At 41.2% G+C, this 13,059-nt stretch overlaps 1 protein-coding gene across 2 annotated transcripts; it reads right to left on the reverse strand.

Annotated features, from left to right (window-relative positions):
* Nucleotides 1-1,686: 1,686 nt before the first annotated feature.
* On the reverse strand, nt 1,687-7,593 carry LOC141783115 (alcohol dehydrogenase 1-like). 2 transcript variants are annotated; one of them, XM_074660131.1, is made up of 9 exons: nt 7,356-7,593; nt 5,421-5,522; nt 4,024-4,165; nt 3,834-3,921; nt 3,363-3,582; nt 2,883-3,143; nt 2,591-2,723; nt 2,314-2,452; nt 1,687-2,218 (listed from the first exon to the last, which is right to left on the reverse strand). In XM_074660131.1, the coding sequence occupies exons 1-9, from the start codon at nt 7,371-7,373 to the stop codon at nt 2,185-2,187; spliced, it is 1,137 nt and encodes a 378-aa protein (XP_074516232.1). In that variant the 5' UTR covers nt 7,374-7,593; the 3' UTR covers nt 1,687-2,184. The 2 variants fall into 2 exon arrangements, with proteins under 2 accessions (XP_074516232.1, XP_074516233.1); XM_074660132.1 differs by lacking the exon at nt 7,356-7,593 and adding an exon at nt 7,229-7,281.
* Nucleotides 7,594-13,059: the final 5,466 nt, after the last annotated feature.

A 13,059-nucleotide genomic window follows, 5' to 3' on the forward strand; every position in this document is an offset into this window, starting at 1 on the left:
GCTTCATGAAACCAAAAAAATATTAATTTCTCCCTTTTGGTTTTGACAATTGATTTATAGAGCCGATATGCTGCAGCACACAAATCAATGCAATTTTATTATAGTTGGACTTATATGTGGAAAACACATTGCAACTTTCTTTGGAATCAGAGTCAGTTCACCATCAGTTCTTCTACTCTGTTTCTCAACAGGCTGAATACAACAGACCCATAAACAACTGTCCTCAAAGCAAACTTTAACCTTTTTTTCACCCATTGTGCTGACATGTTGCGACAACAGGAAACCTCAACAAAAGAGTCCAACAAGAGACACACAAAACTCTCCAATGTCCTCTCATACTGTACGCAATCCTTCTGTTAACACAAACACTTGACTGAGCCGAGGGGAAGTCCTGGCAATCCTAGCAGCGTTTATATGTGTAGAACAGCTCAAATCCATTCAGACTTTTACAGATATTCATTATTATGATACTGTATAATTGCATGTGAGAAGAGGTCGACGTGCTTACCTTCCCTGCAGTTGCCATGCTGTTTAACAACCAGATACTCATTCACGAGGTTAGGTGAGAGCAGGTTTTATCACAGTTTAGACCAATCACAAAGACGGGCCCTGCCTGTGTGGGTTGTGGGGCGTGTCCAAACACTTTCTGCTGATCTTTCCACTTTCTACAATGCTCATTTCCTCCCTCCACTGATTAAACAGAGAAAGACAGTGGCCAAGGCAAGGCAAGGCACGTTTATTTATATGACAAGTGTATAAGACATACATTTCATGAAAACCTCATTTGTTTGTTTCTATTATAATATCTATTAAATCCCATGTTGAGGATGTGCCATTTAGTTTAACAGATTCAGTAAACAGTTTAGGATCAAAAATTATAGTTTAGGATTTTTCATTAGTTTTCGACACTGTTCGTGTCCCGTGTTTCACTATGATTGGCCAGTCTGTGTTCGAGGGGCGGGATTTAGGGAAGGGTCAATTCAAATTTTTTGCCTAAATTTTGTAGTAGTTGTCAAGAATCAACAGTCAAAATAACGTTACATTTTATTCTGAAACGTTGACAAAGTGTGGTTCAGTTAAGGATACCTGTAATTTGAGATTTCAGTTTTGAAACCTATAGAGGCCAAGAGTGACCAAGGTCATTTGTACATATTGTCAGATTGAAAGATTGAATCAGGATTAAACACAGTACATCTAGTACCTAAACAAGGATGCTGCTTGATCAGCTTTTGTGTTCCCAAGATCATGATAATAATGAATAATTGGGTCCAATCATGGCAGCTCTCAGCGTCCGTAGGAAAAACAGAGAGCAATCATGAACTGTAATTTCTTCTCCATAAAATCTCACAGTGCCAAACATCAACTGTTATTATATGTTCTTATATGGTATGGTATCATTTAATTTAGTGTGCCTGTTGTTTAACTGCAATATTGTATCCTTTATTAAAAATTCTTAAAAAAACAGGCAGAAGCACTGCTCAGGGACAAATGCTGGAGCCCATTACAGCGCTGTCTGCCAAGTTAAACAAACACTGATATAATTTGGATGGTCTGAGTCAATTTAAGGGGAAAACTACTTGACTGACACTTTAAATAGAGCGTTCAGAGACATGACAGACAACGCTGTAGACACGTAAATGCTGTATCTGTGACACACAACACAATAAAACCAGAAAACAAACCCCATCGGTTTAAATCATTTATTTTATTTTGACATGTTCAGCTTGTGAGCAATATGCATGTAAAAAAATCGTAGTGTGCATCATTTGAAAGATTGCTTTATTATGTGCATTATTTGTGAGATTTTGTAGGATACCGTGGTAAATTACTGAAGTACTTTGGTGTCATTGAAAGCAACACAGCGGTCTCATTGTGGAGAAACATTCAGGACCGTCCGGATGCTGTGGAACCAAAATAAAAGAGAAATGAGCAGATTCATTTATCTGTGTTGTTAATGCAAAACTACAGGGCGCCATCATGAAACCAAAAGAAAATATAAATTTCTCCCATTTGGTTTCGACAATTGATTTATAGAGCCGATATGCTGTAGCACACAAAAATGCAATTTTATTATAGTTGGACTTACTGTATATTGGAATAAAAATGTCAACAGCTTTTGTTATATGAAAACTGATGATAATCCACTGAATAGTGTTGAGGGTCACTAAAAACAACACAGTGGTCTTATTGTGGAGAAACATTCAGGACCGTCCGGATGCTGTGGAACAAGAGGAAAGAGAAATGAGCAGATTTATATATTTGTGTTGTCGTTGAATCATGAATTGTGGAGAAAGTATAGGAGTGTTAATATACCATTCACCACGCTTCATCAGCTCAATGGCATCATTGACCTGGTCCAAAGTCATGTTGTGAGTGATGAACTCGTCCAGCTTCACCTTCTTGTCCAGGTAGGCTTTAACCATCTGAGGCACGCCATCCTTACTCTTAAATCCTGAGCCACAAAATCACATAATAAGAGCATTGAGTCTTATCCAGAATACAACTAGCTAGAGAGTTGCAGAACATACACCCACAACCATTTAGTTACCAGAGATTCATTAGTCAGTGGTGATGGTCATATTTGTCTCACCTCCAAACATGGAGCCCTTCCATGTGCGTCCATATATGAGCTCAATGGGTAGGGTAGAAACTTCGTGCATGACTGTCCAGCCGACAATCACGCTGACACCCCAACCTTTAACACAAGACTCCAAGGCACTGCGCTAGATGGAGAAACAGCACAAAGTCAGGGCTTGTAAAAGTATAGGGTTCGAGCTTTAATAGTTAGAAAACACCTCCTCTTGGGAAAGAAACTTAAATATAATGAGCCTTCTTGAGCCAATTTACATCAAATCTTTTGCAAACCTCTCTATCTGCCTCACCATGACTCCCACATTCCCAACACATTCCAGGGAGAAGTCCACTCCTCCGTTGGTCATGTCAGACAGCACCTGGTTGATGGGTTTACTGTGATCTTTGGGGTTCACAAAGTCAGTCGCACCGAACTCCTCGGCTTTCTCAAACTTCTCTGGATTGGTGTCAACAGCGATAATCCTCTTGGCTCCTGCAGCCTTGCAGCCCATGACTGCAGCCAAACCCACAGCTCCCAGGCCGAACACAGCACATGTGGAGCCCGGTTCCACCTAAAGTACAACACAGTTTGGTCGACATGGCTCTTTCGGTTGGACTTCTTAATTCTTAAAACACTAGTTCCCCTGAAATACTGTAGTGCTACTAACAGTTAGTATGTTTCATTTCAAATGTCTAATGTTTAACAGAGCGGTGTGGGGGGAATTCATTACAGTAGGTATTAGCCCTCAACCACACATGTTGGACTATCCCCAACAGTTACATGTACACACCTTAGCAGTATTAACTGCTGCTCCATATCCTGTGCAGACCCCACACCCAAGAAGACAGACTTTGTCCAGAGGTGCAGCCGGGTCGATCTTAGCCACACAAATCTGGTTAACCACAGTGTACTCAGAGAAGGTACTGGTTCCCATAAACTGCAGCACCTTCTTGCCCTTACAGGTGAACCTGGAGTCTAACGGTGACATCGCTCTGACACGTTCAGTGGACCTGAAGAAGATAATTTTTTTGATATGAAAAACATCGTATTAAAGGGTTTACTGAATAACTGCAATTTTTTAAAATGAAAAAAAAAACAAAGATCTAAATTATCTGTCCTGTGGTATCGTTAGGCAGCATAAAAAACTTGCTAGACTGGTAGAGATGTGTTGAATACAATGTTTCAGGAGGAATGATAAGAAAAGTTGAGACTGAGGAGACAATGGAGTGGAAGGCAGGATATGAGTTGTTATTGAGCTCACCATCCATTCTCACACAGGTTCGACTTTGGACTCTTACAGAAGCGACATTCTCTACACTGGGCGACGGACAGAGGGATGACCTTGTCTCCTGAAAGACAAAAACAATGTTGCCATGTGACGGCCAAAGGAATTTAGGCCAACTTTTAGAGCAAATAAGCATACATTCCAAAATGTAACAATTGAAACTGACCTGGCTGAAATTCAGTGACTCCAGGTCCGACGCTCTCTACGATGCCGGCTGCCTCGTGTCCGAGGACTACTGGGTAGGTGTCTTTATGCATTCCCTCCAAAAGGTAGTGCAGGTCTGTGTGGCACATCGAGGTCGCCACAATCTGCACCAAAGACAGTAACCAAACAGTGAAAACATGAAGACAATTAAAGGGACAGGCTGATGAGAGTGTTACTTCTCAGTGGGTTCAGATTATATTGACACTTTTATTTTGTTGTGAACAATCAGTCACGATTATTCTGCGGTTGGTATCCTTCTGGTTTGTTATCTACTGACTTGACCCTTGTGAGCTGATTCTGAAAGCAGTGACAAGTGATCAGAGAACGAAGTGACACAAAACTAAGTTCAGTCAATATCCTGGGGTTTAATGAAACTCAAACTTGTTACATCAAGCTTGAGCGGGTAGATTACGTGAGAGTAGATAAGAACGGAGCACAGAGGGTGGGCCAGGGAGTGAACCCGCTGCTACAAATCGTCAGAGTTTCTCACAATGGAATGTAACACATTCTATAACATATTTAGTTAATATCAAACATATCACCAAATGGACCTTATGAGTTGCACTAAGCCGGATTTTTTATATAACAAAACACTTCTGTGACTACCAGTGCGCAACAAAGTGAGTTTGACAGAAATAAGTGCAGTAGTGGTTGTTCTCATACACCGTTTGTGGATTTACCTATGAAAAGTAATGTACAGTAAGTCATATATATCCCACAAAATCAATTTGTATGTAATCCACATAATTGTGAACCAGGAAGTCTAAAGAGCGACAAACGCCGCATAGGGAGGAGGTCAGGGAGGATGGGTGGGTCAAAAAAACACCAGAATTCCACCCAGACACCGCTGTTTGTACCTAGTGTGAAACTAGAAAAAGTCAACATTGATATATTTGTCATGTAATTCCTGTACTTAAGTTACACCACTTCCAGTGTTATTTTAAACCAAACCACGATCTTTCCCTAAACCTAACTAAGTAGTTTTGTGGCCTTAACCTAACTTAGTAGTTTTGTTGCCTAAACCTAACTTAGTGATTTTGTTGCCTACACCCAACTAAGTGATTTTGTTGCCTACACCTAACTAAGTAGTTTTGTGACCTAAACCTAACTAAGTAGTTTTGTTGCCTAAACTTAACCAAGTCAATCTTTTCCTAAACCTAACAAAGTAGTCTTGTGGACTAAACCTAACCGATGTGTTTCCTGTGAAGACGGAAGTTTATTTTGAAAAGACTGGAGCGGAAATGGACACGTGCGTCACGTGTTGGACATTTGTAGGAAAACGCACCGCTGTATGAGGATACGTTGCAGTATAACACTGTGTGTGTCCAGGTGTGTGTTGTGATGGTGAATGTCTCTCACCTTGATGCGGACCTCGTTTTCCTGGGGCGGTGCGACCTCGATGTCCTCAATCACCAAAGGCTGGTTGGGCTCCCAGACCACTGCTGCCTTGCACTTGATGACCTAGAGGACAGTGACACCACATGGAATTACCCAACATGAGATATAACAAATACTACTGGGGACTGTTAAACCATATATGAAAGAGCCACACTGCCGCGACCCTTTGTTGAACTTTGAACACTTAATGTCCTTGCTCAGAGTCAGCTTTTCACATTGACTGTAAAAGGCAACATGCTACATTAGCAAGAACCGGGATATAATGTTGCAATCCTTTGTGCTACAATTCAAGGTAAACACTCATCTAGAGGCCCATTTCAATGTCAAATCGACTGACTGACACATTGTAAAATAGTATCACATCAGGAAAACAAATGTGGTTCACATCCTCCCTACATTTTGAATTACATGTTAACAGCTAGCGGTTTCAGTGGCTCTGGTAAAGCTGCTCCTCCAAAAGCAAACATCACATGAATCTCTTTGATTCGTGTACATTTGATTCGTGTACATAGACGTGATGCTCAGCTCGACATTCAACAACATATTTTTTGTGCGTTTTCCTACGTGACACGTGTCAATTTCCGCTCCAGTCTTTTCAAAATAAAACTACTTAGTTAGCTTGAGGAAAAGATTGCGGTTTGGGTTTGAATAAAATCGGAAGTGGCGTGACTTAAGTACGGAAGTTATGTGACAAATAAATCAACTTTGACTTGTGATTTCACACGGGACATGAACACCAGCCTCCTGGGTGAAAGTGCATGTTTTTTGACCCCACCATCCACCCCAACCTCAAAGTCAAAACAGAGACATTTTACTGAGGCAGAGAGGACAGAGAGACAAAGATAGAAAGTAAGAGAAAGAGGGAATATTTTAATGTTTATCTACCCTTAAACGTTTCTTTCAAATCTTAAAAAAACCTTTACTAGAATCATCATATACATGTATATATACATATACATACAGGTACGTACATGAAATTTGACCTCTGCATCACTCTCAGCACTTAGTTTCTCTTCCCCTTTTTATTCAAACGTATTTGTGTAATGATGTCATTCCCTCCTTTCCTTTGTTTTTTTTTGTCACGAAGAAAAGGGACAGGTTGACACATGCACTGTACCGCACTGAAAAGTCCACTGAGAACGGTCTGTGTAAATACTAACTTCCACACCAAGTGCTCAAGCTATAAAGACAGACAGTCACACCTTGAGGTGGACAGCCAGTCCACGCCTTTACTTGAAAAGTTTACCAACTTCTTTTGTGTAAACAGTGTCAAAGCTCTTTGTCAATCAGATGTATTTGTCTTTTTTTTCTCCACACAATACAGGAGCACACAAGAATCTCAAATGAATAATATTTGTGTACGCAATATTCCAGCACATATTTAACCCTTATCCTACCAACCTATTTAATGTACAAGGACTATCGACTGGGGTCCCTGGGGACCCCAAGAATAAACTACCGTAAGAAACAACCATCATAGCTAAATGTTAACTTATTTCTTCTCAAAACATTATTAGTTATATAATGAAATTTGTGTCCGTCTTCTTCACAATGACTGACTGAGTGTCCCTACCCCCTGATAGTCTGTGATACTTTAAATTAAGACCCATACATTTGGACCATCTATTCTATTTTATGCATTTTAACTGCAATACATTGGTCTTTTAAAAACATTAATTAAAACAGAAACAGAAAACAATGATATGAAGTCATTAGGAACAAATACATTTACAAAGTCATGAAAAATTGCATTTGATAAAATAAAGCACCTGTGAGATATGACAAAAAGTAGACCTCCGGGGTCTGCGGTGACCCCAGTCGGTAGGATGAGGGTTAAAGAAAAAACTAAAAAACACCTCAAAATATGAATGTCCACATGTTGGATTATATACTTACCTTACCAGCTGTGGCCATTTTTGCAGAGAGGAGTTATGAGAGGAGTACAGCTGCAGCAGGACGGGATTAGGGAGGAGAGAACAAGAGGTCCTTGACATCTGTTTTTATATTGTGCCAGTAGAAACCAGTTTGGCAAACATTCAGATGGGCAGGGACTTTGAATGGTGTGACATTACTTTGAGACTACCATTGGTTAGGGGTAACTGGATCACAGTTACAACACAGGATCCCCACCAGGGTTGCGTCCTCAGCCCCCTACTGTGCAAACATGACTGTTTGGCCAGGTTCAGCTCCAACTCCATCATAAAGTTTGCGGACGACACAGTGGTGGTGATGGGTCTGATCTCCGACAACAATGAGAAGGCCTACCTGGAGGAGGTGGCTGAACCTGTCACTCTGGTGCCAGGACAATAGCCTCCTCTTGAACGTCACAAAGGCTAAGGAGCTGATTGTGGACTTTAGGAGAGCACAACAACTGACGTACAAGCCGCTGAGGATGGTGACTACTATGGAGAGGGTGAGCAGCTACAAATACCTGGGAGTCCACATCACGGAGGATCTGACATGGTCTTCACACAGACACTCTGGTAAGAAAGGCAAGGCAGCGCCTTTACCACCGCTGACAGCTGAAGAAATTACTACTACTCTGGAGCTGTAGAGAGCATCCTGACAGGAAGCATCACTGCCTGGTTTGGCAACAGCTCCGCGCAGGACAGGAGGGCTCTGCAGAGAGTAGTGCGTTGGGCCGAACGCACTACTGGAACCACACTACCCCTCCTGTAGGACTTGTACACCAGGAGGTGTAGAACCAGAGCCTGTAGGATTATGAAGGATCCTCACCACCCAAACAATGGACAGTCCCAGCTGCTACGGTCAGGCAAGCGCCTCCGCAGCCACGCTGCCAAAACAGAAAGACTGAGAGGGAGTTTCTTTCCCCAGGCTTCATTCTACACACAATACACCATAATGATAACGTGAAAAAAGTTTTTTTTAAGTTTTTGAAAATTTATTAAAAATAAAAAACGAAAAGTTCACATGTACATAAGTATTCACAGCCTGTGCCATGACACTCAAAATTTAGCTCAGGTGCATCCTGTTTCCACTGATCATCCTTGAGATGTTTCTACAACTTGATTGGAGTCCACTTGTTGTAATTTCAGTTGATTGGACATGATTTGGAAAGGCACACACCTGTCTATATAAGGTCCCACAGTTGACAGTGCATGTCAGAGCACAAACCAAGCCTTGAAGTCTAAGGAATTGTCTGTAGACCTCCGAGACAGGATTGTATTGAGGCACAGATCTGGGGAAGGGTACAGAAAAATTTCTGCAGCATTGAAGGACCCAATGAGCACAGTGGCCTGAATCATCCTTGTTGAAAACCTGCTCCAGAGCGCTCTGGACCTCAGACTGGGGCGAAGGTTCATTTTCCAACAGGACAACTACCCTAAGCACACAGCCAAGATAACAGAGGAGTGGCTTAGGGACAACTCTGAGAATGTCCGTGAGTGGCCCAGCCAGAGTCCTGACTTGAACCCAATCGAACATCTCTGGAGAGACCTGAAAATGGCTGTGCACCAACGGTTCCCATCCAACCTGACAGAGCTGGAGAGGATCTGCAGAGAAGAATGGCAGAAACTCCCCCAAATCCAAAACCAAGAAGACTCAATGCTGTAATCTCTGCCAAAGGTGCTTCAACTAAGTACTGAGTAAAGGGTCTGAATACTTATGTCAATGTGATATTTCAGTTTGTCCTTTTTAATAAATTTGCAAAAAATTCTAAAATTCTGTTTCCACTTTGTCATTATGATGTATTGAGTGTAGATTGATGAAGGAAAAACATATTTTATTGATTTTAGCATAAGGCTGCAACATAACAAAATGTGAAAAAAGGGAAGGGGTCTGAATACTTTCTGAAGGCACTGTATATTTATATTCCACATTGCATACTGACCCCTCCTATTGTAAATATAATACCTTTGTCCCTTCAATTTGTATTACATTTTAAATATATTTGTATAGTTGTTCTTTGCGCAATCCTGTGAGCACTGCCACTTTGCATTTCACTGCACATCCTGTATGAGTACGTGACAAATAAAACTCTTGAATCTTGAACATTCACACTTACGGGCAATTTAGAGTCAACAATGAACCTAACCTGCATGTCTTTGGACTGTGGGAGGAAACCGGAGAAAAATTATATTTTACATAAATATTATTTACATAAACATTGCCAAACCCTGACATCTAAGATACCAGCTAGCCAAGCTATCAGCTGCAACTACGACGATGACGCTGGCTGTTGACCTGACTTTAAACTGGCACACTTAATTACCATTTAATTACATTGAGTTAATGAGAAAAGGATCTTTTAAATTTGAAATATTACTGTTCATTTGTATTATTGTATTGTTAACTTGTTCAAAATAAATAATAAAAAAGAAGAGCTGACTTAATATATTTATTTTACAGTGTAAGGAATCTGGTATAACGTAAACATGGAGTGAACTTGAGGAGTTTAACATGTTCCAACTTCATTGGTGAACTCACAAACTCTTATCTGATTAGTGAATGTGAAACAATTCATAAACTTGCACCTCCACTTCCTCCACCATGGGGGATTCCCAACCTTCTTATGCTACCGCACCTCTGGACTGGTGCGCCCATAACACAACATCCAGGAGCTTCAGCTGGTCTGGAATCACTCAACATAACAACCCTGTTAACTGATTCAATCCATTTATTGCCAGGGGAAGGTTTAGTTAAACAGTCTGAATATTTTCTTTGTGGAAAGAGTAAACTGAAAGAATTATGATGTGTAGACATGGGAACAAACATTAAAGAGCAACCACTAAATTCACCTTTTTGAGTTAGTAAATTACATATACAGTCACGAATGTATGGGACACTCAAGTGTCAGCAGTGTGGAAAATATGGCAACTATACTGCCCTACAAAGGCAAAATACTTAAACAAGTTTTTTTTTGTTGTCCAGCCAAATGAATTGTAGGCAGAATATTGGAAATGCGGCAATTCTTCTTCTTTTATTAAAGTTATTTATCTAAAAAAAAAAAATCTGGAGCTCTAACTTGACCTTTGACCCTTATTTGTGAGTTAAGGTACTCTGCCTTTGCATTGTCTGCAAAATAATAAGGGTTCATGCTGGTAGGTTTGGTAAGTGCACTCAGCATCGGAAATCAACGCACAGAGGCATCCTTTTGCAACAGTATGTGACAAACCGGGCTGTCAACTAACTCCAATGTAGACCCACCTGCGGCGTTATTCGATGGTGCAAGCATGTAATCTTGTGTACCTGTGTTCATTTATCTCTTTTTAAATGCAAAATATTTGAAATAAATAAAACATATTTGAGAATTATTTATTTTAATATCATCTCTTTCCTCTTCCTGTAAAATGCAAACATATTTTTCATGACTCATCTTGAATTTAGGGTGGCACGGTGGTGAGATAGTTTAGCACTCATAGCAAGAGGGTCCCAGGTTCCTTCTATGTGGAGTTATATCATAGCAGGAGGTGTGGACAAAAACCCTATTCACATTTCCAAAGACTGTGGTTGAGGTCTAATTTATTTATTTCACCTTTATTCTCGTCCTCCTGATCTAATAACACCTGCGAGGGAATTGTGGGTGAAGGTGAGCGGCTATCTAAACGGCTCTGCACCCCTCGTTCGTATCGAGCTGTATTCGTTGAGTCACCTCAATTACGTCCTCAGGGGGCTTTTACAGTGGTTCCAATCATTGACTTTGTCAAGTGTTTAACTTTTTTATGTCTGTGGACAGATTTTGGCACAACTGTGCAAGTTGCAGTCACAAAACTTTACAGGTGTGTAGCTGAGATCAAAATGAAGTCTGACTTTGAAGATGGGTGTGATCTGAGCAAGGGTGCCCGAAGTAGGGAGGTAGGAAATGGGGAAGCCTTTGGCCCCCTCACTTTACGCACCTGGACCGATTTAGCGTTGCGGCAGGTGTGATCCCATCGCAAGATGGTCTCTAGTTTCAGTTTTCTTTATTTTACGTCATTTTACAAACAAATTAAGAAATGTTCCTTTTCATCTCAGCCGCTAGAGGGTTGTCGGTGGCAGAGAGTGTGTTGTTAGTGGTATTGAAGAGTAAAGGCCACACCAGGGACACAAACATGTGAGTAGTTGATGGGGAACGAATGAAGAAGGAACTGCTAGTGAACTACTAGCTAATGAGTAACTCCCAGTCAAATTTTAGAGTAGCTAATGATTATAAAATGAGTGAGGAACGAATCACGACTTGATAATTGATGGATCGTTAATGAGTACTTCTGTAATAATTACCAATGGAGGACTATAGATAATGAGTTATTAGAGAACAGACTGGGAAATCCTATATTAATTTAGTTCATTAGTTCATGAATATATGTGACTTGATCATACTGACCACTTTTATCAGTCGTTCCTGATTAACTCTGAATCAGCTGCTGAGCGGCAAAAAAAATAGTTACGACTCCTTAATTACTGATTACGTACTTACTTGTGTGTAACCCCCCCCTCCCCCCAGTAAAGTGAAACATAAAACGGAGTAGTTACTGAGGAGTCCTTCATTACTTCATCATTAACTTTACAATGAATTCCTTAAAGGGACTATTTGTAACTTTCAGAAATGCTTCTTAACAGCGACACCTGTGGCCGTGAAATCAACGAAAGTCAGCGTCGCTCGCTCTCAATACACCTGAACGAGCATCACTCAAAACAGTGAGGTGACACAAGTCAGCTAAAACCACAATATCACTCTATATTTCAGCTGCTTGGCAGTAATGTTAGCTGACCAGACGAAGGTCTCTCCATGAACATGATTTAGATCTGATCCTAGTGTTGGCTTTTCCTGCCTAAGTGCAGGCTGAGGCAGCAGGGCTCTCCAGCGTGTCTCCCTGCTCTCTCCGCCCGCAGCCGGAGAGAGCAGAGGAGACACCGGCACCCGGTCGGTAACGAGAAGACAACGTAAATCTCTGTAGAGCTCCGTCACTTCACAAGACACGGAAAACCTCTGTTGGTTTGGAGGAGCTGCAGCAGTTATTTCTGCACAAACGTCCCCTGTACATTCACTAGATATTCTCAGAGCTAAACTAACTCTTCTGCAGTGTGGAGTGAGCGCGCGTTCACGTCTAGAGGTGGAGCGAGCTGAGCTGTCTGAGTGAAGGCGAGCAGGCAGAGGAGGAGGGTACAGTGGCTACACGCGAACGCGCATATGCGAGCGCGCATGTGTGACGACCCGCTACATTTATGCGCGTACAAAGTTACAAATAGTCCCTTTAAGAAATTACAGACAGCAGGATTTTTAGCAGATGTTTTATTCATCATATTCAGACAACATATACATCAGTATTCACATCCATGAATATTAGGAAGTTGAACATGCCAGCACAAAAGCACATCGCTTTAGTCCCAAGAATTTAGATCCTCCTTCGCTTTTTAATTACGTAATCAATAACTAATCATTGACAAATCATTACCTACTCTATAACAATTGATTTGGAGTTGGACTCATTAACTAATGTTCCCTAGCAGTTAGTTCCTCATTCGTTCTCCAGTTAACTACTCGCATTTTTGTGTTTCTTATTGTAAAGTGTTACTGGATGTGTCTGTGGCTCAGAGGGTAGAGCAGGTCGTCCACCAATCGGGAAGTCGGTGGTTCGATACCCGGCTGCTTTGGTCACAT

Source organism: Sebastes fasciatus, chromosome 15 (assembly GCF_043250625.1).
Source record: "Sebastes fasciatus isolate fSebFas1 chromosome 15, fSebFas1.pri, whole genome shotgun sequence".
NCBI classification, from domain to species: domain Eukaryota; kingdom Metazoa; phylum Chordata; class Actinopteri; order Perciformes; family Sebastidae; genus Sebastes; species Sebastes fasciatus.

What these genes read in the sequence shown, in the direction of transcription:
- LOC141783115 (XM_074660131.1), bottom strand. An exon ending in GAAGGGCTCCATGTTTGGAG is followed by an intron (nt 2,453 to 2,590) that starts GTGAGACAAATA and finishes TTTGTGGCTCAG; the next exon opens with GATTTAAGAGTAAGGATGGC. An exon ending in CTGATGAAGCGTGGTGAATG is followed by an intron (nt 2,219 to 2,313) that starts GTATATTAACAC and finishes CTTGTTCCACAG; the next exon opens with CATCCGGACGGTCCTGAATG.